This window comes from Diceros bicornis, chromosome 24 (assembly GCF_020826845.1).
Source record: "Diceros bicornis minor isolate mBicDic1 chromosome 24, mDicBic1.mat.cur, whole genome shotgun sequence".
Lineage (NCBI taxonomy): Eukaryota > Metazoa > Chordata > Mammalia > Perissodactyla > Rhinocerotidae > Diceros > Diceros bicornis.
The window spans coordinates 27,359,801-27,386,403 of NC_080763.1; the positions used below are offsets into that span (position 1 = coordinate 27,359,801).

The window sequence follows — 26,603 nt, forward strand, 5'->3', positions numbered from 1 at the left end:
ACAAGGGGACCTCAGACGGCATCTTAACCAGACTAGAACTTTGTCTCTTTGTCTCCATCATTTGGAAGCTGCTTCATGATGTATCCCTATCTTTTATACTTGAGTATGACAAGTTAAAATCATTTATGTTTCAGTGTCTCTCAGTTGCTTTTTTTGAAGATGACTGTAAAGGGGATGTTCAGAAAAAACTGAGGTATAGATAATCACACTTATACAATCTTACCATGTTTTAAGGTTGTTTCTTTTTTTTTTTTTTTCCCCCAAAGCCCCAGTAGATAGTTGTATGTCATAGCTGCACATCCTTCTAGTTGCTGTATGTGGGACGCGGCCTCAGCATGGCCGGAGAAGTGGTGTGTCGGTGCGCGCCTGGGATCCGAACCCGGGCCGCCAGCAGCGGAGCACGCGCACCCAACCGATAAGTCATGGGGCCGGCTCTAAGGTTGTTTCTATATTGGGCTTGAGTTGGGTGAAATAATGGGGTTGGGGGTGGGAGAGGTGAGATTATCGCTTGTAACAAGCTTGCCCAAGCTCCAGGATTTTTCTCTTTGATTCAGTCTAAAAATCATCCAGTTGTGGGGGGATGTGGGGGGAGGGAGAAGGGTCAGGGAATGAGGTGGGGGGAGTTGTCTATTAGCATTGATAGGATAGGATTAGCAAAGATAGGACTATGCGATGGCAACAATTTGATAAAGAAAATCTTACTATATACGTTTAAATTGAGATGGTCAAACTTTTCAAATCTCATTAAAGGTTATGGATTTACCTAGAGTCTGTGGGTTCTTATTTAATTAAAAGTATCTCAGACATTCTTTATTTAAACAGAGAATAAATACTCATAATGAAGCTGTATGAGACCTTCTCTCATATGAGATACTTAAAACTCCTGATCCATCTCAGAATGGAAGCATAGAGGGGAAAAACTAAAACACCAAGCATTTGAAGGAATTTAATTCTTTTCAGCATGAAACAGGTGCAGAGATGTATGGCTGTTTTCTGTGGGACTTCAGAATATTTATGGGCCTTTCTCTTTTCCTTTTTCACTGGAAGAAAGGCGATCATCATTCTTGAGTGTGTTATTTATAATTTCATAAAGCTGTTCTGTGGCAGGACTTATTTTATCTTGCGCTTAATCTCAGTCAAATAACTGTGCTTCCAAGGAGCTGGGTGGAGAAAAATGATTATCCCCCAAAATGATTAGCCTATTCTCAGTATAAGATAAAGGGCTAAAGGTTGGAATTTGAAGTCACAAATAGGCATCAGAGCAGGAAGGAAGGGACATGGTGAAACCATCTTGAGCTGCTCTGACCAGGGCAGCAGACATTTTTCTCAATGCCATATAATGGATAGCAATGCAGAATGATGTGGAACCATCCCTGTGCTGAGATAGGGTAGAGCCCTTCAGAGTAAATAATTAGAAGCTGGTGATTATAGAAACAATAACTCATTGAAGGAAAATGAGAAGCCAGGTTTATGAAACTGAGAGAATTGAAATATAAATATAGCTATAAATTTACTTGGGTGGACAGAGTTTTAGCTTTCTTTTGTCCCAGTTTATTCTAAGGTAATTTCAATAAACATTGTTAGAAAAAAAAAGAATATAAATGCAATAAAAAATCTTTCAGGAAAGGAATAAAGAGGGCTCCTGCCAGAGAGATATTTTATTGAAAGTTATTATAATACCTATCTTTAGTTTTATGAGTCCTAGTACAGAACCAAGTAATTTCAACATGTGGATTAAAAATATGAAATACATATTTTAAAGTAGGGTAATATGAATTATTATTTTTAATATAGGACTCGGCTAATATATAGGGACAGAAGAATATATTCCTCCCCTTGAGAAGGCATGGTAAGGTCTTTAAACTGCGCTGTGGAGGAATGGCGCAGTCAGACTCTTGCATTACATTCTGAAACCATGCGTATTAGCTTCCAAAGGAAATGTAACAGATAACACTGATGAGATGTAAGGAGGGGAAGAAGGAGAGAAGTCTGATAGGGCAGGATATTAAATTCATATTCATTATCCAAGTTTTCAAGAACAACATGGTAACTAAAGTAGCTCTCGTACTGTCATTCTAGTACATCTCTTCACTCCAGTCATCCTATCCTGCTCGTAGGAATACAAATAAACTGTGCTTTTTCATACCCCTGAGCCTTTATAAGGACTGATGATTTCACCTAGAATACCCTTCTCCTTCTCCTGCACACAGCTCTCCGCTTCCCCTTGCTTCACTACTGCCCGTCCCTAAGGGCTCATTTTCTACTTCCCTTCTTCCATGGAACTATCTCTGCTCCCCTGCTATTTGCTCCTGGAGCACCTTATGCTTCCTTTTGTCAAAGCCTACAGTTTACTATGTTGACTTTGCCTGTTTACTTGGCTGTCTCTTCAGAGACTATGAATTCCCAGAGCAGAGGAACTGTGTTTTAGCTATCACTATTTTTTTTTTTTTTGTGAGGAAGATCAGCCCTGAGCTAACATCCGTTGCCAATCCTCCTCTTTTTGCCGAGGAAGATTGGCCCTGGGCTAACATCCGTGCCCATCTTCCTCTACTTTCTATGGGATGCCGCCACAGCATGGCTTGACAAGTGGTGCATTGGTGCGCGCCCGGGGTTCTGAACCTGCGAACCCCCGGGGCCACCACAGTGGAGCATGCGCACTTAATGGCTACGCCACGGGGCCGGCCCCTTACCTTTCACTTTATCCCTCATAACTGTTACAGTTCTTGACAATAGGTGTTCAATAAATATTTATTAAAGTAATAAAGGAAAGAATGAATGAAGCACCTTGATGATATAGTCATATATCACTGATGCTGGATCTCGTAGCCCAGCCACTCTCAAACTATTTGGTTTGGGGGTGATCATATATCTTCTACTCTTCCTTGAATGACTTATAGATAATATTGATACTTGACATATGGGAACCATAATATGTAAACACTTTAAGTTTAGCCATTGAGAATTATGAGAGCTTTAGACAATCATTGCAAGGGAAAAAATGTGAAGATAACATGGAAGACACCTTGATGAACATTCCCACATAACTATATGAATAGAAGAATTTCCTAAAGCAATACTGTTACATGAAGGAGCATGGATGGTGGGCAGTTAAAAATAGCAGATGTCACTACAAAGGTCTACACCCTTGGTTATTATGGGTATTAAAAGAGTTAATATGTGTTAACTGCTTAGCACAAAGCCTAAATATAGCAAGTGTTTAATAAGCAGTAAGTGTTATTAGTAAGCATGATTCTAGATAGTTCAAATATCATTTTCCTCTCGAGTACTAACTGCTCTTCTTTCTAAGGAATTATGAGTAATTATGAAAAATGGCTGTGATTGTGGAAAAATACACAGACACACACACACACAGAAACACACACAGCCTAGGGCTACTACAGTTTATTTAAAAGACAAAAGTCTATAGCTCCGTTCCACTCATAATAATTGTATCAAGAATCTGTATGTATCTGAAATAGTGAAACATATTCCACCAGCTATGGGAACCAATAGTTGAAGAAGTGTGGCTTTTCTTCCAAAGTTCAGAGTCAGACCTTGCATTTGCTTATATTTGGGGAAAGACATGGACAAGAAAAATAACAAGCTACTAAAAGAAAGCCTTGGGTTTTCTGAGAGTAATTTTGAATCATATTGTTATTACTTTAGGATGTGATCCTAAGGGCATACCATCCAAAAGCCTTGGTTTGTAATTTTTGGAATTTTTTTAGTTGGCAGGGATAGAAGTAGTTAAAAAAAAAACCCCTAAATACAGTGTTCTTAATCCTGAGTCTTTTGCAATTCAAAGCTTGCTGCCCCTGGCAGAGCAAGTATTTCTGAAACTACACAATGTTCTGTGGCAGGAGTGGCAGAGTTGGGTGCCAGATTCTCCATTTAAACATTGATTGGGCAAGGAGGGAACTGAGATGTCTGTAATTGCTCTGGGAGTTTCATTGGCTGTGGCTGTAAATGGTGACAATGAGGTTTGAGGGACAGAACGGAAGGGGCTGAGTTCACATAAGACCAACACCGAGTGTCTGGACCCAGAACCACTGGAAGCGGATCATCTTCCAATGATTTTTTAAGCTCTCTTGGCATCTTCATGAGTATATGTTTCTTTATCACTCTTCATGGCAGATGTAACCAGAAATGGTGTTGGTACCATAAAATGGAGGTAATGAATTATCAGTAACGAAGAACATTTCTAATGGGGGATGAGTCATTAAAGATACAGTGCATAGGCAGATAGCAAAATTATTTAAATTGGGCGTGGCTACCAGACTTGGCACTGCTGTCATTGATCAATTGATGGATTGATTGAGTGAGTTAGTTTTAGCTACTATTTATTGAGCATGTACCATAGACCAGGAACAGAGCTTCACTTTTAACATTACACTTAAATCACATGCCCAGCTGATGACAAGACACTGTGTATTCCAATTTATGGATGAAAAAATTGAAACTTGGAGTGGGGGAGTACCTTGCTCTCCCAGGTCACTGACTCTAAGTGGAGGAGTTGGGATTCACGGCTATGCTCTGTCTAGAGTCAGGCTTGGTCTTACCGCACTCTGATAGATTGCCTCTCACTCAACCTCCTCTGAGTCTAGCCGCCATTTATAGGAGCTACTGGCAAATGTGCTTCTGTTGCCTGGGAAGAACATTCTATTCATCCATATTCATATAGAAGATCAGCAGAAAACAAATTTCTGGGAAGTGGGGCACAGGGACAGTTACCTGGGGGAAAGGGAGTGAGAATGTGGAAGAGTGTTTGTGTGGGGTCCTCAGTGGGGGATAGACCCATTTGGGGGACAGAAGTGGAAGTGGTGATGGGGAAAGAGAGCGGGGCTGGGGACAGGGTCGCCCAAATCACAAGGGAGAGAACTGTGTAGTATTGGAGGATGCAGGGGGGAGCTGAGAGGAAAATAGCAAATATCCTTCAACCTCAGAGTATAGTACTTTTCTTGAAAAAAAATTTGCCTCATTTCTTTGGCCAATAAAATTAAAGTAACTTTCTTAGAATTAAGTGAAAGGTTCCACTAATATTACATTAATGCCTTTTTGGTGTCTATTGGAGTTATGCATTGTTTTCATACATGTGCTCAATGACCTTTTTAAACTTTATTGCCTGGCCTTCAGTTCTTGAGACAAGCTCACTAGATTTTCATTAACTCACTGATTTTCACTTAATATTAGGGACCAAAGCTAGTCACGCCAAATATGGGCCATTCTGCAAGGTCCTTATAATCAAGACACCAACAGTTAATTTCCAACTGATTACAATTTAGAAGTATATTCTCAACCTCTTTTTCATTACCACCCTCTAAGGAGTTTCTTAGACATTTTTTTTTTCCTAATTGCCCTTCTCCCATAAAATTTTAATACCACAGATATACTGTTTATTTGTTTAAGTACTGTGGGCTTTTGGCAGGTCACAAACCATTGTAATATCTAAGATTCTTCCCTTTGCTGCCCAAAGCAATTTTTGCTGCCTTGGGGGAGGTGTCACCCCCATAGATAATGCGTGCTTTAGAACTATCAAACAATGATCGTGGCCCTTCCAAAAATGGCGTTTGCCTCTTATAATTGCCTTCTGCATTAGTACAGTTAACATTTATTCCCTTACCACCTCCCTTCCCTAAACAACTAGAAGTGGACCTCTATAGGGGCCCATCACAGCAGAAAACTCCCAGAGAGTATGCCCACCATTTCTGTAACACGAATAATGGTGCTCCAGGATACAATTGCCGGCTGCAGTTGCTGGAAATGAAATGCACACTTCAGTCATGTCTAATTGAAAAACAGTGTGTTTGAAAATTCTTTTTCTATTAACATTAAGGAGGAGCAGTGGTTGAAGCATCTCCCTGTCAAGTGTAGAATAAAGATCACTAATGTGGTTTCAGGCACCTCCCTGCTACTGTCAATTAAGTGAAATCAATTACCTAATGTGGTTTTTCTACTGTTCTTTGCTGTGTCCGGTATTTCTATGCCTAGTATGTCTATTTCAGAAAGGATGTTGTCTGGAAATACTAAGCATATGGGTTGTCATGTGTATTAGTTTGCTAGAGCTGCCATAACAAAGCACCATAGACTGGGTGGCTAAAACAACAGAAATTTGTTTTCTTATAGTTCTGGAGGCTAGAAGTCCGAGGTCAAGGTGTTAGCAGGGTTGAAGTTCTAAGAGGCCTCAGTTTCTTCTGAGGCCTCTTTCCTTGGCTTATAGATGGCTATCTTTTCCTTGTGCCTTCACATTGTTGTCCCTCTGTGCATGTCTGTGTCCTAATCTCATCTTTTTACAAGGATACCAGTCATACTAGATTAGGTTTATCCTAATGACCTCATTTTAATTGAATTACCTCTGTAAAGATCCTATCTCCAAATACCAGTCACATTCTGAGGTACTGGGGGTTAGAACTTCAACATATGAATTTTGAGGGGGGACACAATTCAGTCCACAACATCATGTAAGAAGGGGTATAAAGAAACCTATGTGGACCACAAATGCAGACTTTGACTAAGATGTGTTTGTCCAAATCCCCACTATGTTTCTTACTAGCTGTGTGTCCTTCAGCAACTCACTTAACCTCTCTGAACTTCAGTTTTCTTTAAAAGTAAAAAAATTATCTCTGTCCCAAAAGATTTCTGTGAGAAAGGTGTCTCATTAATAATAACTATAACTAATAAGTATATATGCATGTCTAGCAGAGCATCTGGCTTCTAATTGCTTTTCCCCTTGAATATGGATTTGGACTTCAATGCATTGGCAATAATAAGACCAGCAAGTCAGTTAACATTAACATCAAACAGGAGAAAGAAAGAAACATTTATTGAACCACTACTATATATTGAATACTCTTATGCACATAGTTGAGCAAGTTTTTTTTTACGTAAGATCTGTAGATTAATTAATTAACTCAGCAATATATATTGTGGATGCAAAATATGTACCAGGTACAGACAGCAGTCTTCTCATCGACTGTGTAGCAAGGGCCCTTCTTACTGCCCTTACCCACAGTCCTCTATATTTCTTGCAGCAGATTCCCTGGCATTGGGGAGTTTCTGCAGAATTCAATACAAAAAAATTTTTTCTCAAGTTGATTTTACTATTGTTGCAATCAAAATTTTTTCTGCTCTCTTCAGAAACAGTCTTACCTATGTCTAGAGGCTGCTGTGTGGTATCTCTCTGCTGATCCACATTACTAATTCAGCTAATTGCAGCAATTACCTGAAGAAATTGCTGCTAGCAAGAGAAGCCATTATGCTGTTCCTGAACAGACTGCATTTCGCAGCATTCATTAATTATGCCAGCCTATAGATTCACAGCCACCGAATCATACACTTGAGACCTCACACCATATGCGTTGAAACCTTCTCAAAGCTGCCATGCATGTCTGTGCTGACTTGCACTCTTGTATTGCCCACCATTTGCAATAGCCTTTCTCTTGCCCTTCTGATTCTCAAAATTGAAATTAAAGTCAGGATAGAGTCACGCTGCACAATGTGCTTTATAGGGATGAGAGGCTTTCGCCTCCTGGAACCACGTTGGGTCACTCAGCTTTTCATAAGACCCACACAGATTGTCTGGACCCAAAGACACTCACAGATACACAGGAGTTAAAAATTCTCCAATCTACAGCATGCCCTCTTTAGATAAGAGAAACAGTAATAATGATGGAGGCAGGCACAGTGGTAAGTCTTTGATGCTTTTGTTCATTGGTTTCCTTATCTCTCTCTCTTCTCTCTCTTCCCCCTACCCCATTATTTTTTCTTTGACATGCACAGCCAACATCAGATGACCTTGTTTCATCTGCTGAATGTTCAAGCGATGATGAAGACTTCGTTGAATGTGAGCCGAGTACAGGTAGGTTAGGTCAGTCTTGTTTTGCTTGCTTTATTTTTTCATTTGCAAAAAACAATACATACATATATGTGAATATACATGTGTTTTATATATATATTATAGTGTGTTAATGTGTTTATTTCCTATATCTATATATGTATAGGCATACATATATAAATATTAATATATAATCAAAAGCATCAAGTCCCATGGAAGGAGCCATAAAATCCCAGGGAAATTTAAAGTCAGTTCCTTGATAGCTAAAGATAAATCATGGTATATAATGCAACTTTGGGCAGTCAGACGCCCAGATTAACCACCGGAACAGCAAATGTATAGCAGCCAATGGCAGCTAGGAAATTAACAGGGGGTGGGGTCATGAAGAGGTCTATATCGGAATGACGTCAAATCAGCATGAGTGGAGCCATCAAGATCATTTAAACCTCATGAATTGTTCTGAGCCCTAAGTTGCAAACAAACCCAAACCAAAAACCAACACCAAAGAACAAAAAAACATTTTCCATGGGATTTCAACAGCAGTTAACATGGTATTATATTTATACTAATTTTGTTCATTGTGTGTTTAGAGAATTTGTGCAGCAATGTAGCATAGTAAACACAAAATTAGTATTGAACCATGCCATGTCAACAGCTGAGATGCTTCAAAATGTATCTACTGTGCTGAAGTTGAAAAGACTTTGGCAGTTAGAAGCTTCAATGTGTGCCCCTTTGCACCCAGATACATTTTGGTGTTTTATGGTCTTTCTTTATAGTGAGCTATGTATGATATAATGTCCAGCAGGCAACTGCAATCCCTGATTATTTCCTATCAACTTTCCCAAGTCATCTGTTTTGAGACTTGCTATAAGTTAAACATTTATATATATATAATAGAGAACAGATATCATCGAATTTCTGTGTATGTTTAACAGAATTAAAAGCTGGAGTTGGGTTAGGATCTTATTTCTGTAAAGGCTAAGAGAAATAAATAGAATAGTCTAGTGGATTCTTTGGGTTGCTTTATTTTTTTTTCCTTTTCTTTAAAAAAAAGACGAGCCATTAAACATTTCCTTTTGCCAATTCTAGAGAAATTTAAGATTCATGAAAAAATAATATAGCAAAAGTAAAAACCTTCCATTTGTTAACCCAAAATGATTTATAATTTTTCAAATTTTGTGGAAGCCTGACTGCTTGTTGTCTTGCAAGTGGCTTTGGATCCAGGAAGTTCTGTGGGTTCCCGTCCTTAGCATTATATAGGGACCTATCAGTAATATGTAGGCCCTTTCCATTCTAGAGTGTGATCTGTTCACTCGGGAGCTCAGCTGTGTGGGAGGAAAGTAACTGTGACCTAGTTAGTCAGATTTTTTCAGATTATTGGGTAATAATCTCAATGTACTAAGTGAGGTTTTAACTCTCGAGGGCAGATACACACAATCTATACCAGAAATTGGGCACCAAGTTTTCATTAATTAATTAATTCATCCATTAATTCAGTCAGTAAATATTTCTGAACACTCAGGCAGGATACCATGTATCTCTAGATTTGAGTCCTTCCTATTCTAATAATCTTCATAAATGAGCTGTTAGAAAATAGAATAAGGAGCTTTACTATCTAAATTACCTTTCCAACATAATTCAGTTCGACAAATATTTCTTGAGGGTCAGCTCTGTATATTAGTTATGTGCTAGATATTAAGGATTCAGATATGACTATGGCATGATCTCCAAGACTTACGTTAAATTAACTGATTTTGTGGCCAATAGTTTAAGACACCAAGACTTTAATTTGGATTCTCTGTTTATCCTTTCTCTATTTTTCTTGCTTTCATAGCACCAATATCTGTACGTACGCAACAATATTTATCAAATCTTTAGATTTTGTCTTCTTATAAAAATTGAGGGGCTGGTCCAGTGGCACAAGCAGGTAAGTGTACATGCTCCACTGCGGCAGCCCGGGGTTCGTCGGTTTGGATCCCGGGCGTGCACTGACACACGGCTTGGCAAGCCATGCTGTGGCAGCATCCCATAAAAAGTGGAGGAAGATGGGCACGGATGTTAGCCCAGGGCCAGTCTTCCTCAGCAAAAAAAGAGGAGTATTGGCAGATGTTAGCACAGGGCTGATCTCCTCACAAAAAAAAAAAAAAATTGAGCCTTGGCCGTTCTGAATTATTACCGCTATCTTCCCTTACTACCTCCCTCACCCCCAACACAGTCATGTCCATAGCCACCTCCATCATAAGACAGACGACTTTTCCAGATCTCAGATTCACAAGTTCTACAGCTCCCCAGATTGTGGGTATATGTTGCCATTTAGTATTGAACATGAACAGGCGCAAACTTGAATGGCCCCAGACTAAGTCCATTTGGTTTTTAGTGGCTGCACAGGTGTTTCATCTGATTCAAAAGCAGAGGACAGAAATTCAATGCCAGCATTTCTTGAATAATATAATTACATGGAGTGAGTAGGGGGATAAAAACAATTTTGAAAACACCCTGTTGTGTTGTACAAGGGAGTATGGTAGGGAGCATATAAATAAAGTAGGTGACAGAGTGCCCACCCCAAAGGAGCTAACACGTTGCTCTAAGAGACTGATGTTGATCCCCTTTGCCTGGGATTATTCAACTCATCACATTTGAAGAATGAGCATTTCTTCTTTCTAAACTTATTCCATAAAGTCTTCCTGGTAAGTGATTCAGATACACAGGGAAATGTGTCAGAGCATATTCAATACAGGAAGGAGATAGATATTCCTATTCATGCAGAGGTTTTGCCTTGGGGACCTGATTAACTCTGAGGAAGATTACATAGAGCTATCAAGCTCTTTTGTTTGCATTATATGGGAAATATCTCCATAGCCTTCACATTTCCAAAAACAATACAGATTAAAATCAGAAACATTTAAACCAATTGTTTCTGGAGCTAGGTTTTGCACCACCCAAAGAGAAGGCTCTCATTGCTTATGCCACAACAGATAATGGTGACATTTACATAACTTTGACATAAATTGTTAATCCTGAGATTCTATGTGAATATTGAGATTAAAATTCTGGCTTTGAAGACCCTAATTCACTGCCTCAATCTCTAAAATTTTATTCCTTTCCAGGCCTGATGTTTGATCGAAACACACTACATTTGGCTAATTACCCAGGCCTTGTTCTATCTTGCTTAACAATTACCCTGTCTTCTCTCACTCTGTTAGCAAGTTTACGATTTTCTAGCTGTCTCGGTTATAAGACATTTAACTTCTACAAGTTCTTTCCTGATTAATTTAGGACCACTAGAAGCTCTTGCTTTTCATACATTTGGTCAGTTTAGTAGATGCTATATTCTACAATCTTTGTTTTCATGTGGACATCAAATTTTAAATGAAAATTATTTTTCTTATTTAACTTTCTTGAAATCAAAATAGATTTTAAAACTGCTGGTTTTGAGTCAGATGTAAGCAATTGCCTTTCATACCCACAACCCACTTTGGCACTGAGGGATCAGCCTGGTTTGCTGGAGCTAAGTCATATCATGTCTAGGAACAACTCAAAATTTTTTGGAGTTTGGTTGATGATGGGCTAGAAACCTTGTAAATCCAATGGATGTCAAATTTTTTCTGTATATATTCTCTGGAAAACATGTAGATGAGTGAAAACAAACAAACAAACAAAAACCACCTAAACCATGAGAACAAGGCATAGAGTGAAAGCTCAATTCGCATTTGTTGACTGAATTAGTCTGACTCTTAAAATACCTCATAATCTTAAATTAAAATTGGAGATTTTTCACACTTCTAAATTTGTCTCCCCTTAAACAGCTAAATAAAACCTGTTGAATTATTGAAAACCTATGATTTCACACAAGTAATATCGCCCTAACACAATCCACATTTCTTGAACAAAAAGAGTTCTCTATTTTTCTGCATCCCTTCTCTTGCTGTGAACTAGATCATTTTATAATGAGTCACAGGTAAGATCACAGTTTATGAATATTTGTTTTAAGAACTCAGAATTGAAACTTTAAACTATAAAATCATAATGAAACCATCTGCATCAAATGAAAATATTCATAAGAATATTTGAATAACTATGTAAGTACTTAAAGTTGAGGGTCAGGATTTTACCTTTTCTAATTTTTAAATGTTGATTGTGTTCCCCACTAAGGAAGTCAGTGTCTATTTAATATTTCAGATTCATATCTTTGCATATAAACACTTTCCTTCCCAACTACACTTCTATTGATATTAAACTGTACAGTAAATTTGTATTTCATTGTCCTTAACTCTTTGGATCCAACAGCAACAACAACAAAAAAATAAACAAGCTGGAGAGGATTAAAATAACCACTAGGAAATGGAATTCCCTCATGAGATTGTGGCAGCCAAATATTAATTAAGATGTTTAGTAAGTTCACTTTTGTGATCTAAAATATGGGAATGAATTCTGAAATATAGATAAATTGACGAAATTCACTTTCCGTTTCTTCTCTCTCTCTCCCCCCTGTTCCTATCCCCAGTATCTCCATCTTTGGAAATAGAATAACATCAAAACATATGTGTTCTTAGATCAGCCTTTGTATAATTAGAAATTATGGACTTCCTGAATTTTATATATTTATAGTGTCAAGACTCTAAAAGTCGTGGGAGCAGGGGTCACAGAGCAGAGGAAAAAAATATAAAGAAATTTCTTTTACACCTGAGAAATGGGCATGGCGATAATTAACAACTGTAAAATGATTCATTCAGCCATTATCCAGGGATACATTTTTCTGGTTGTCAATTAGCCAGGTTTTTTGCCTCCACTTCTGTTAATGTTCTTTGATCAAATCTCATGGGACAGCACTCCCACCAAAGGGCAGGCAGTAAAAGGAAGTAAAGATGAAATACATCCATCCATCAATAGGACTGTGCTAACCAACTTTCATAATGGTTGGACTGAGGGAGATGTTCAAACTAATGGTAGTAATCTGATATCACAAAATAATTTCTATTCCCAGAGCGGTTCTCAGATGTATTTTTACTCCTCAAATCTACAGTCCTCATATTTGCATTTAGCGTTATTGCCACTTTGTTTTTCTTTGTTAGTCACACTATAATACCCCACCCAGTATGGGTGAAATTTAAATTTGATGAAAACACCAAGAGCATATCCCTATTTGTGTTCTCCAGGTGGAACTGGGTTCTTTATCAATTTGAGATGACTCAGTAAAGTATTTATAATATGAAAATCTGGCACTAAATTGTTAAAAGATCACCAAATCATTAAAGTTTTTATTTGCTGGAACGCTGTGGAAAATGCAGTTAAAATGTTAAAACAATAATTTTCTAATGAAGGATAAGAAGAAATAGAGCCTCATTTTCCAGAATCCATAGATGAAAAAAAGTAAACGTGCTGATTACTGGCATTAAATATGATGTTTGTAAATCTTATGTGTATATAGAAATACATTTTGTCATTAGTGTCTCCAGCAAGCTTGAAGACTTAGCAACTTGTATGTTTTTATTAGAAAGAAATGGATTTTTATTTAATTTTAGAAAGATTTTTCCATATGGAAACTCATGATTAGTAAATAGAATCATTTTTAAATGTCATTAGTTAAGTGGCTATTCAGTGTATAGTGGAATAGTAAATGCCTAAATAAAATTCCATTAGAATGTTTGAGTATCACAGTGTCCAGAATTCACCCTGAAGCTCAGGTCCACTTAAAAACACTTTGAATAAATGGATAATGAAAATATTCTGAGAAGTGTGTTAGCTTTGGAAAGAGGAATGTAAATAGATGTAAATTTCATTAATTTAATTAATCATTATTGGCTGTGAACATTAGTCCTTTTTACATTTGAATTATAATACATGTCTAATGTACCCAAAAACAATCAGTTATTCACATATTTAGGTCTAGGCTAAAGCCCACCAATTTTTGAATTTCCTTCACTGATTTATCAATTAATAGAGTACGTTCATGGGTGCATAATATTCCCAATTTAATGGTATAGTTTCTGTCTTCGTTCGTTAACCCAGTCAATGACAAATTGTATCAATTTTTTATAACCCAACTCCATCCCAACTCAACTAATTTTTAAGGTATTGGATTAAATATGTGCCCTTTAAATCTCTAATGATAAGTCCTTTGAAAATTAGAGTAAGAATAAAACTATAAATATAGGGAAGTCTACTAATTGGTTATTAGGCAATTGATAGCTCAGGCATATCATGCACAAAATATGTGGCTCTGGATTGACCATTATCATGGATTTCATAACAAAAACAACAAATCTAATAACAAAAATGGTAAAAATGAAAGAAATTCTATTCATCTCCATTACTCAAGATTTTTTGGTATGCTAGGATGGGACGGGAATCAGTAAGATCTGTGTGTAAGTATATATGCTTCCATTTGAAAGTTTAATAAATCACTTATTTATGAGACATTTTTTTTAGCAACTACTATGCACCTACACTGGAATAGATGCTAGAAAACGAAAATAAGATAAGACACCTTCCAGAAGTTCACAGTCTATTAGGGAAGAAGATATAAAAATAAGGGGAATAAAAGGAAAGAAGAGAAAGGAAGAAACAGTGTGGACAATGAATGGAAATGCCTAGAATATTATCAGAACTCTAAGGAGAGGTCTCTAATTCAGCAAATAGCTTACCCCATCCAGGGACAGGCAAGAAAACTCACAGATGATGCCAACCAGTGACAGAATCCATTAACCCTAAAGAGCATTCTTCTATATCTTTGTTTGGGGGCACAGAATTTCTGATTCATTATGATTGAAAAATAAGTACAGTTCGGTAATAAACTTTTCTTTGAATTCCACATACCCAGTGTAGGTCTATGGTCTAGGGCCAGGGCTTCTTTGATGATAGAGTAAGGATGGGCATGTGAGTAGAGAATTTCAAGCCAAACTCATGAGAACTTCCTGATTTCAAATGCCAATGTAAGTAGTTGATAAGGAGTGAGCTTAATGAAATCATTAAGCAAGTCCCCCCTAAAAAAATTAATAAACAAAGAGGGATTGGGTTTTTCAAAGAGAGGTTTTTATGGGTTTTCTTTTATTCTTTTTGTTCTGTATTTTTTTCTCCCCTAAGCCCCAGTATACGTACTGTGTGTATATATGTATATTTATATATAATATGTGTGTATACTAAACATATAGTGCCTATCACTTTATATATATAGACACAGTATAAATTTTATTAGACTAATGTAAACAGAGATTAACAACAGCCCCTGCCATCAGTCATGTGTTTACACAGAAATTCACACCATCATTCTTACATTGGCCAACATAGACATGCATGATACTGTTTTAACTTGGCAAACAAAGCATGTTGATTTTTCTTTAGGTTTTGTTTTCTTCTTTATCATAATTATAACAGTGATTCATAATTCTGTTATCCTTGGGAGGGGTGGAGAGAAAAATTATACAGATATATCTATCCATATATGCACATTCCCGTGTATATATATAAATAGATATATACCTTGTATATATTTGAAGAACATTTTCTGTCTTTTTACCTCATCTTGTGCCGCATGAATTTTTGGTGGTTCAATTTACTTTATTTTGTTTTGATTCATATTTAGTATTTTGGTCATTATGGCTATTTTTAACTCATTGCTATACTTTTATGAGTAATTATAATCATTATTTTTTAAATACTGACAGATATATAGATATACAAATCAAATAAGGCAACAAAATCTTTTCTTGCCATCCTAATCTCGAATTTCTCCCCCTTTAGCATATCCCTCCAGTATTTATGCTCAAAACAAAACAAACCCCAACAAAATCCAAGAAAGTTGTGTACAAAAGAATGAAATACTTTGTTTCCTCCTCTATTTTTCCTTTTAATTTTCCTTCCTTTTCCCTTTTTATTTTTCCCCATATCTGCACAGGCCACTTGCCTTTACTCTCCCCTTTATGACAATGTAATTAATTGAAAAGAGGACAAATGAGCCAAAAAAAAAAAAAAAAAAAGAAAGAAAAACATGCAGAAACGATAGAGAAACACATCCCTCTCCACAAATTTCAGATGGCATAAAAAGAATTTTATTGCAGATATAGAATATTTGTTGTATCTTTTATTTCTGGACAAACCCAGGGTCATTGTGTGGCATGCAACGACAGTTTTATAGCTAATCAACTAACCATGGCCTCCATCACCAATGCATGGGCTGTAATGACGCCATCTTGTGTTTCATACAAGTAACAACTCCAGGCTAACCCAGCAAGTCCAGTGTATGAGTTGTGGGGGTAACTTTCTTTTGTAGTTATAATTTCATGGGTTCTCGTTTTTATTATTATTTCCATTGGGTCATGGCAGCCCCAAGAGCTGCTCTTACAGCATCTCTGTGTGGTTTTGTTCTTGTGTTTGCTTTTCTTGGCACAGCAGTCAAGCTTGTGTCTCTTGTCTGACACATCTGTCTTGCCATCTTGTCTCACAGTCCACTGTAGTGGTGTCCTTCTGTGATTCTGTTCTCTGTTTGTAATACGTGGTTTGAAATCCTCTCCCTTTACTTCTCACTCCCCTATTGTCTCTACTTTTAATCTTACCCCTAGGGAACTTCACAAAGAAGCAAAACAAATTTTCAGTCCAATTGTAAGGCTGATAACCGTGGTTTGCATCTGGAAGTCATAAGTTGCACTTTATACCTAGCTAAGGAGGCAAAACTTACAGTGGGAAACTGTAATGATAATAGCCAAACAACCACCTGATCAACTATAATAAGAAACCCTTGTTGATTTCTTTGGCATGATTAATGGGCTTACTCCTAAAGGGATTTCACGTAAGAGCTAATTTACAAAGTTTTTCCATAGAAAATCAATCTTCTAGCTAGAACCCTCTCTTCAGAAACAGATCAACAGAAAAATTTTTCAGAAAATGCTAGTGAGAGAGCGTGATCATTTCTGCCATATTCAGTGCCTGTTCCTGAATTGGTGAGGAATTTGTGGAAAGCTGAATATGTTTTATTATAAAATTCACTTATGTTTATGTATTTTAACCTAAAATATAAATGTGTTTGGCAAGGCATCTGAAGGGAAAAAAGAATGCTTTTAACTCACTGGTTTCACCTCATGCATATTTCAAGGTAAGATTATCTTTTGATCTTTCTGAGTCAAATGATATATATTTTATTTTATTTTTTAATTCATGGAAGCATTAGAGAGCCGACACTTCGACTAGGTCTAAATTCTTTCTTTTCTCTTTTCAAAGAACATGACATACACAATAGCTTTTGTTCTGAGAATAGAGTCTGAATTTCTTGAGACAGAAGTGGAAGAAAGTGGCCTGTTAATTATTCAGATGCTGGATTATAATTGTGATTATCCAGGAAATTTGCTGCATAACTTAGAATGATTTGGTTTGTTTGATGCTAATAGTATGAAAATAAATCATTGTAACAACTTCAACCTCCTTATTCATAAAGGTTGAGCAAGAGAATATAAATAGGTACAAAGTGGATTAGTAGATTAAAGATTTTTGAAATAAATTTTAAGATTTAAAAAAATCCATATTTTTAATCTGGGGAAGAGAAAGCATTTCAAGGCAAATGGTTTCACGATGAGATACTTCCATCATGTCAGGATAGCTCTTTGCTACTGTTGAGGGTAAGAGGGGAGGACAAAGCAAGAGGAAATTCATGGGATCTGTGGACTAAGAAGAACTTTCTAAGGAAGGAAGGAGGGGAGAGAGGGAAAGAGAAAGAGAGAGAGGGCAGGTAAGGCAGGAGGGAGGAAGGGGTATTCCTGAGGAGCCAGGTAAAGCAGCTTGCTGATAAATGTTAAGAACCAGCACACGCAGACACACACAGCCCTAATTTGTAGCATTTGCCAATTTCTATACTGTAAAATATTCCCACTGTGGCTGATTTCAAGCCAAAATATAGACACCACTAAACTCAGAATTCAGAAATGATGCTCATTAGCACATGATTACATAGTATTTTCACCATGCAGGTACTATAGACATCAATAACCTCAAAAGCATAGATAATAGTAAAATAATTAGGAAGTAATAAGTTTTGAGTTTTTATTACCTTTGTTTTTAATGGAATGTATTTGATTGTAATTCTCTCCATTTTAATTTTTGATAATAGCTGTGTTTGACAACTGATTTTCAAAATTCCTGAAAATGTAGCAATCAGCTGTCATGAGCTGGCTGTGGCACACCACTGGCCCAGGTACCATGCTGGGTGCATTCAAACATGGTATTTATGTAAATATCATTTTGAGTTATTACGAGGGGGAAACTATTGTGGCCATCTTACAATAGAGAAAATTGAGACTCAAAGTTTGCTTTTCCAAGGTCATGTATCTGTGCATAGAGTTAAGATTCAAACCCAAATCTCTTTGAAAATGGATACATTTTATTTGTGTTGCAGTGTACACAGAGGACCAGGCTTAAACACTTATTAAGGCACTAAATTCTAGAACTATCATGTGCTCCTTTGTGGAACTTTGACTAATTTTGTTTCCTCAAAATAGAGTTGCCAAAACTCTTCCCTGGTAACACTGAAGATAAACAGGATATTTCTTAGGTTTGTGAATTTTGTTTCTTGAGCTTTGGAAAGACTATAATAGATGCATTTCTTAGCACGTTATAATATAATTATAATCTCCAGCATGATTCCATCACTCAGTTGCTATGTTTTTGTAACTTTTAAAATCTAATGTACTTTCTTTAGTTACAGTATTTGATGTATGTTAATTAACCAACTGCACAGTGAAATATATCAATGCCCTTTACTTCCACATTTTCTCATAGAGTAAACTGGTATATTAACACTTAAAACAGCATGAGAACCATTGTATTACAGAAAATGACTGCAGCTTTAAAAAAGTCATTTTACTGTTAGATACTTAATCACTGCTTTGTGAAAGAGTTTGAGAGACCTGGGAATTAAAAAGGAAAGTGTTGGATCTTATTAGCCTTTCTAATTTGATAAGATAGATTCTCTGATTGGGTTTCTTGTAGTACGATATTTTACTTTGATTTGGTGTCGGGTTTAGGTGTCCCTGTGGTCAGCTTTCAATGACAGCATACATAATATTGAATAAAGGCCCTCAAAGTGATTTCTAGGCCTTCACCTATAGCTTTGCCCCTGCTACGTCTTTGTTCCTTCATCCACTAAATATTCATTGAGCCCTTACTGTAGTCAGGTATAGTCCTAAGTACTTTATAGTTTTAACTTCTTTCATCCTCATAGCAATCCTGTGAGGGGCTATTATTATCATATCCATTTTAAAGATGAGTAAACTGAGGCACAGAAGAACGAAACAAATTGTTCAAGGTCACAGAGCAAGGAAGCAGAAGAAATGGGATTTGAACTCAAGTGAACTGGCCCTTGAGCCCACACACAGGTCACTATGCTATACTGTCTTTTATTATATAGTGCTTACTCTCCATTAACCCATGTATATGAAATAGCTACCTGCCTCCTTGAGAACAATGAAAGCAAGTTTGTGTATTGAGTGTCTGAAGTGATTGGGAAATACTTGTTAAATGGATTAATTACTGTCATGTCAAAGGCCTCTAAAATCTTGGTTGATAGGGGTTATGAAATTGTTCAATTATGATTTACCCAAACAGCCGTGGTTGAAACAACTTACCCAAAGTTCCTGAGAGGTGAAATGGTTCCAATATTTGGGATAAATACCATCACTTATGTGAAGTTAGTCCTTCTTCATGTCACCTATGTCATAATTTGTGCACTGGGGCTTGTAGCTCATTACTCATTAGCAGTCTTGTTTAGAGCATATGATCAGATAACAGTCACCTCTAACTGATGTTAGGATTCTAAGAATACAGTCGGCCCTCCATATCCACGGGTTCTGCATCAGCGGATTCAACCAACCATGGATGTAATGTCCTACAATGGTTGCATCCGTACTGAACATGTACAGACTTTTTTTCTTGTCGTTATTCCCTGAACAATACAGTATAACACTATTTACATAGCATTTACACTGTATTAGGTATTATAAATAATCTAGAGATGATTTAAAATATACAGAAGGACACACATAGGTTATATGCAAATACTACACCATTTTATGAGAGACTTGAGCATCTATGGATCTTGGTATCCATGGGAGTCCTAGAACCAATCCCCTGGGAGAATGAGGGATGACTGTATAGGCTCTTAGTGAGAGCTCTGGTAAGATGCTATATTTTCTTTATTTCGGAAATAATTATGTTCCTTGGAACACAGTGTTTTAGATGTTACAGTTAATAGAAAGCAAAAAACAAGTGAACACGCACCTGAGAGGATACATTTCTCACCTTAACCGCTTTTTGACATCTGTGTGCTCCTGATGTTTCATAAATTCATACCCATTTGTTTATCTTCTCTTTCATTTTTCTCACTTCCTTGCATAATGTATCTCGAACTATGAAAAAAAATCAAGACAAAACAAAAGAACCTTTTTTGGGCCCTTGACTTTTCTATGCAAGAAAAGAATCTTAAAAGGAGTTATTAAGGACAAAAATTCCCAATTAAAAAGAAAGCATCTTTTTAAAGCCAGGTTTGCTCTTATTAGAATCCTTCCAAGGTAAGTATAGCTCGTCCAAGTATCTGAGGGTCTTATTACAAATTATATCAATCCTGACCAGTCCTGAAGCCAGATCCTAAACTGGAAAATTTGTACAGTTGAAAATGCTTAAGAACCCTCTGTCGTTGAGTTCTGCTTCTATCTTAGCTCTGAAGCACAGAGACCCCCTTTTTACTAGAAGATCATGAGAGTTGGCGATATTAATTGCTAGTTCAAATATGTCTGATCAATCACCCAGAGCAAAGATCAGCAAACTTTTTTCTGTAAAGGGCTAGGGAGCGAATATTTTAGATTTTGAGAGTCTTATAGTCCCTGTCATAACCAACTCTGTTTTTGTAACATAAAGGTAGCCAGAGACAATACATAAATGAATGAATGTGACTGTGTTTCAATAAAACTTTATTTTATAAAGCACGCATCAAGCTGGACTTGGCTCACAGGCCATAATTTGCTAATCCCTGATCTAGAGAAATCTGATAGGTTGGGTGTGTTTTTTTTTTTTTGCAGGGAAAGATTTGTCCTGAGCTAATATCTGTTGCCAATCTTCCTCTTTTTTTTTTTTTTCCTCCCCAAAGCCCCAGTACACAGTTGTGTATCCTAGTTGTAAGTCTTTCTAGTTCTTCTATGCGAGCTGCCACCACAGCATGGCTACTGACAGATGGGTGGTAAGGTTCCGCGACCAGAAAACGAACCTGGGCGGCAGAAGCCATGCGAGTGCTGAACTTTAACCACTAGGCCATCAGGGCTGGCTCTTGTTGTCTTTTAAAAAAATAAGTGAATCCTTCTTGACCCTTTTACAGTCAATCTTAATAAAAATTCATTGAGTTTTCCATTAAGCACATGAGACCACGTAGGATATGATAGGACATTAAAAGCTCAATTGTCACCATTGTGTCAAATATGCCATTATCTCAGATATGAAACACAATGAAAACAAACCTACAAAACCAGGGTCATCTCTGCCCAGCATGTACACTGCATTTTTTGTAACAGCTCGATGTTTTGCCCTTCCTTTTGCAAACCCCTCTTTTGCACTCCTGCCTCAGCTAGGGCGTGGGCTGCCTTCCCCACTGCTCTCAGACCTCTTTGGCAGTAGCTGCCTTGAACTCCAGCCCACATACGGTGTCACATCCCAGTAATTCTTCCCCACACCTTGGCTGTGGGTTATTGAGCTGACAAATGTCGAAATGACTAAGATATGATATTTGCAGCCTGCTGAGAACCTCTTCTTTTTCTGCACTTTTTGATCTGCAGCTTTCTAAGTTTTGTGGGAAAAGTGAGAAAAACATTCTTAGTGACACAGGCAGTGAATGGGAAGGACAAAATTGAAGGGGCGCAATATATAGGACTTCTTCCTGCATTGCGGGCAAAAGTGTTTATTTATATCTTAGCCCTCTGAACGTCAGAGGTAACAGATTATACAGTGGGGCGCAGGAAGGAGCATCCTGTGTCCTGAGGAGAATAATGTGTTCTACCACCTGGCAGCAGATTGGGCAAGGACAAGCTACGAAAATACAGGTTCAGAGCCATATTTAGTATTACTGTTAAAGTGGCCTTTGTTACTTAAGGATTTGATTTTATAAATTAATGCTTAGTCCCTTTAGCATCTTTAACATTAGAAAAATGTAGAAAAAAATGTGAAAGTCATATACTAACATCATCAGGTAAACTATGAAGCCAGATCCTAATGTATCCCATCCCCAGAGGGAGCATAAGATTAACTTTTGGAAGCCAGGATGCCAAATAGTAACATTTTGAGCTTTCTCCATTAACAAGGCCCCCTGGTGTGATATTGTGCCTGGAGTTGTAAGGTTTTGAACTATGGCTCAAAAAAAAAAAAAAAAGCAAAAAACAAAATGAAGAGATGATGCAAAGAGGCAAGACAGAGCTTTTAGGAGGGACTTTTGGGGCAGGAGATACAGGGGTTGGCTTTTAAAAAATGGCATAATTCGCAATTTGTGTTTTAATAAGCCTCTGAGATCAAGGGGATTGTAGAAAAGAAGAGGAAAATGGGAGTACATTAAGCACTATTGATATCCTGATAGGGACATAAAATAAACTTCTTTTCCTCCCATTATGCTTTTCCAATAGCCTGGTATTTTACTATGTGGTTGGTTGGTTGGTTTACTTATTCATTTGTTTGTTTGCTTGTTTATTTCTTTATTTCTTTACACTTAGTCGTTACTAGCTTTCCCTATAAAGCAAAGGGACCAACCCAGGCCCCAGCGGACAGCTGGGTACCATGAATAGATGAAATAGCCCAGGATTGACACAATCAGCCCTAGTGAGAACTCTGATGAACTCGGGGAGAACATGCCCTCATTGAACAGCATTCAAGTTCAATATTTTTAAAACATTAAAATAAAAATAGACCCTGTGAAAGTCAAACAAGGTACCACAATGAGACACAGTGTTTTTAATTTTGTTTTTTAAAATTCCTTTAGATCTGTTACTGGCGCATTGGGTTCTTGTTGTCCCCCAGGATGGAAATCAAGAGAGACAACAAATGAGAGTAGAAAAGTAAAAGTTCATTAGCTTGTGCACCAGAGAGGCACAAGGGAGCCGGTGAGGAAAGGAAAGATGCAGGTGACTAGCTCCTTAGGGAGCGGGATTGTGGGGCTTTTACTACGCAAAGGCTGGGGAGGGGTGCCTTGTCATGGCGTGTAGAGGTGGGGTTTTTCTTGCGCTTGCGCTGTTGTTTGACATGCCACCACATGCGTTGCATGTATCAGCATGCTAGCTCTCCACCCCTGGGTGTGATTTTTACTATGCTAATGGGGCTAGGGTCACCTTCAGTGGACTCCTGGGTGCTAGGGCGCATGCCTAAACCCGGGAAAGCTCCACAGCTGTGGAATGTGGATCTTGGTGGTCTCTATCTGATTCTCCTAGCTTGCCGATTGGTTAGGGGCCTTATCTTGTTAGGCTAGGGGCCTTGCAGATGGCCCTGTCTTGTTAGGCTGGCTCCTGTCTCATAACCTCTTCATCAAGTTTGAAGCATGTACTCTCCTAAGATTTCTGGTTAAGATATCACTTGGTGACATTAAGTAGCAAATTAAACATAGCAATTCCTCTTCCAAACTCCAGTAAAGCTCAAGGCCTTTTTTGCATCTCTTTTTTCTTTTATTATAATCTTAAAGTTTACAAAACTCTAAGACTGTAAGTTCGCAGAACTTTAGAGTTTATTGTAATGATTTTGTTTTAGGTGACAAAACTAAAGCTCACGTAGGTAAATTGATTTGCTCAAGATCATTAAACTAGTTTCTATCATTGTTGGAATTAAATCCCAAGTGTCCTAAATCCATAATCCACACCACTTTACTGATACTGTGTATCAAGTTTAAAAAAAGAATCCCAAAAGTTTTTATTCTAAACTGAGATAGCATCCAACAGAGAATTCAGAGGATGTGTGAAAAATTGGTCATCTTCTTTCTACTGGTCTTTGTTCCCCCACCAGAGAGTATATCACCAGCCCATTTAGGGGTCAAATCTACAACTCTCTATTCTCTTGGTCACTAGGGGAACCAGCTAAGGGATTATGGACAACTGGTGAAGCAATTAGTGGCTTCTGGTTCTGACTCAATAAGTGTATGCTCTAGTGATGAATTGTCAGTGATACTCCCTTCCTACACTGAGGACAGATCATTAGGCAAACTCAAGCAGTGGTTCCCAAGCTCTAATGCAGAACTAGTGTCAATCTGCACCCAAACTTTCACCGATCCATGGTGAAATGAGAAAAGTAAGGCCAAGACGCTGAGTTTCCACAAAGTTAAACTTACAGACTACCCTGTGTTCTGAGATTTTATCTTCTGGTTTTTTGATGGTTAAAATCAACGTCTTTGACAAAAATAGTGTTTTGTTCCTGTTTGTAGCCTCTTTAATTAGCAAAATAAGAGTTGGCAACTCTATGTAACTCCTTCTCCACAGATTTTTCTTTGACGTTTTACTGATCTGTGAAAACCAATAAGCCAACATCCAGAAAACAAGAGATTTAGTGTTATCTATGTTGTCACACTAGATTTAGTAGATTTTGAAGACTTAGGACCCTCTAAGTCTAAAATTTTGTTATGAACTAGATAATCTTAAAACCAAGCCATTTATTTCATTGAGGCCCAGGAAGTTATTACTCTAAGCATAGGTCACTTAGATGTTAGATATTAAGATATCTCAGAACAAAGAAAAGAGATAGATTAAAGACATAAAACAGAATGGGAGATTTCTAAAAAAAAATTCTAGAATAAATATTATTAGAAGGCCAAAATCAACTTATAAACATAAACTAAAGAAAAATAGAAAATTCTAAGGACTCTAAACTAAATTTAAAATTTTTTCTCATCTTAAACTTTATAGCAAAGTAGAGAGTGCCATTTGGAGAGCTGAATTAGCCAACATTTGAGCTAACACGATCCATCTTTGTGTCACGAGAGGGTCAAAAACCGTAGTACCCAGCCAAAAGAGAGGATATGATCCATACTAAAGGCAATTACTGAATTTCTATCTATAGTTCTCATCTGCTTCTACCTTTTCTGTCTCTTGGGTAATCTATACCAATAACCTCTTGCTTCATGAAATTTTTATCTAAATATTGAAAATATGACACTTAATTTAGCCTAATAAGAAACCACACCAAAAAATAAAAAAATAAAAAAATGGGCCGGCCCTGTGGCTTAGCAGTTAAGTGCTCGCACTCTGCTGCTGGCGGCCCAGGTTCGGATCCTGGGCGCGCACCGACGCACCACTTCTCTGGCCATGCTGAGGCCGTGTCCCACATACAACAACTAGAAGGATGTGCAGCTATGACATACAACTATCTACTGGGTCTTTGGGGGAAAAAATAAAATAAAAAAATAATAAAAAAAAAGAAACCACACCAAGATTACTAAGTGTTTATTGGAATTCAGAGGTTTGGTGTCCTGAATCAAGTCTAAGGATTATAAAAATCAGTAACAGACTTTACAGTGATTATCTCTAGGTGGTGGCCAGTGGATGATCTTTATTTTGTTATTCCTGCCCCCAAATTTCTATGTTGAGTATCTATTACATTTGTAATCAGAAAGAAAGCATATATATATATTTTTAATGTAAAAGCATATATATTTTTTTAATGACCTTTATTAGGAGGTCAACAAGGGAAATCTTGTGAATATTTAGATATAGGAACTCTGCCAGATCAGTAATTTGAAAAAATAGTGAATCCTGCCTTTCCCAGGAGTTAGAATTAAGTCCATGATGTAAGGCCCATGATGTAAGGCCCTGTGAGGAAAGCTGCTGGAGGAATTCAAAAATGATGATGACGATGATATGTAGGACTCTGTATAGCTCTGCACGCATCAGTTCCCTGGGGTCAGACCTGTTCATCAACTGACAAATGGTCCATGGACACACCAGGTGGTCATATAGCAGCAGTAGGCACAAGGTATATTGCAAGTGACCCGTTACCAGAAAGTTTAAAATCAGTGCTTGGAAACCAGGAACACAGATGGGATGTGAAGTGGCCTTCAACAGACACTTGGGAATATGATGGATTCTTTAACCCCACCTTTAGGTGCTGTGTGCATCCTCACTGCCTGACCACCCTCATCTGTACATCTGCTTGTTAGATGTAATGAATGGTTGAAAGAATGCAGTTGCAAATGAGTAATTAAAAACTTTGCATTCCTTTCTCTCTACCTCCCTCTTATTCTTCACTCTCTCCCTTGATAGGATGTCCAGAAAATTAAGCTAGCTGCGGATTAATTGAGACTCTCTTCCGTGTAGGGAACATCTGTCACTGCTGCTACAAAGATTGTATTAACGAATTAAAACATTTGATTACCTTTAATCCAAAAGAATGCAGCAGGCTCTTCAGTCATTTAGCTTATCACAGGTTTTGGGTGGTTCTTTTTTTTTCACTTGAAGCTTGTGACTGTAGTCCTTCCCTGAAGCTGTGAGATCTTTAAGCAGATGTTGTTTTCCATATCTATAGCCTTTCCCTTATGCAAGGGGGAAAAAGCCCTCAACAAAAGCAATTTTGGAGATAGGCAGAAAAGGTTTCCATCATGAACATATTTTTAGAAACAGCTGGTAAAACAAATGGTCCAAATGTGATGCCTAGAGCATGTCTAGTCAGACAACAGGGTTGTTTAAAGATGAAAGCAGCCACTTTTAAATATCAGCATTCGTAGTGATTTCCACACTTACATTTAAGAGATAGGAGAGCTTGCTAACATTTTTTGATTTCTATG

The 26,603-nt window shown here is 37.5% G+C and overlaps 1 protein-coding gene across 1 annotated transcript in view; it reads left to right on the forward strand.

Annotated features, from left to right (window-relative positions):
* NRXN3 (neurexin 3) overlaps positions 1–26,603 on the forward strand; it is a 1,476,736-nt gene that overhangs the window by 1,418,091 nt on the left and 32,042 nt on the right. The window contains 1 exon segment of the mRNA XM_058567468.1: positions 7,777–7,864. Within this exon segment, the coding sequence (XP_058423451.1) occupies positions 7,777–7,864 (88 nt within the window).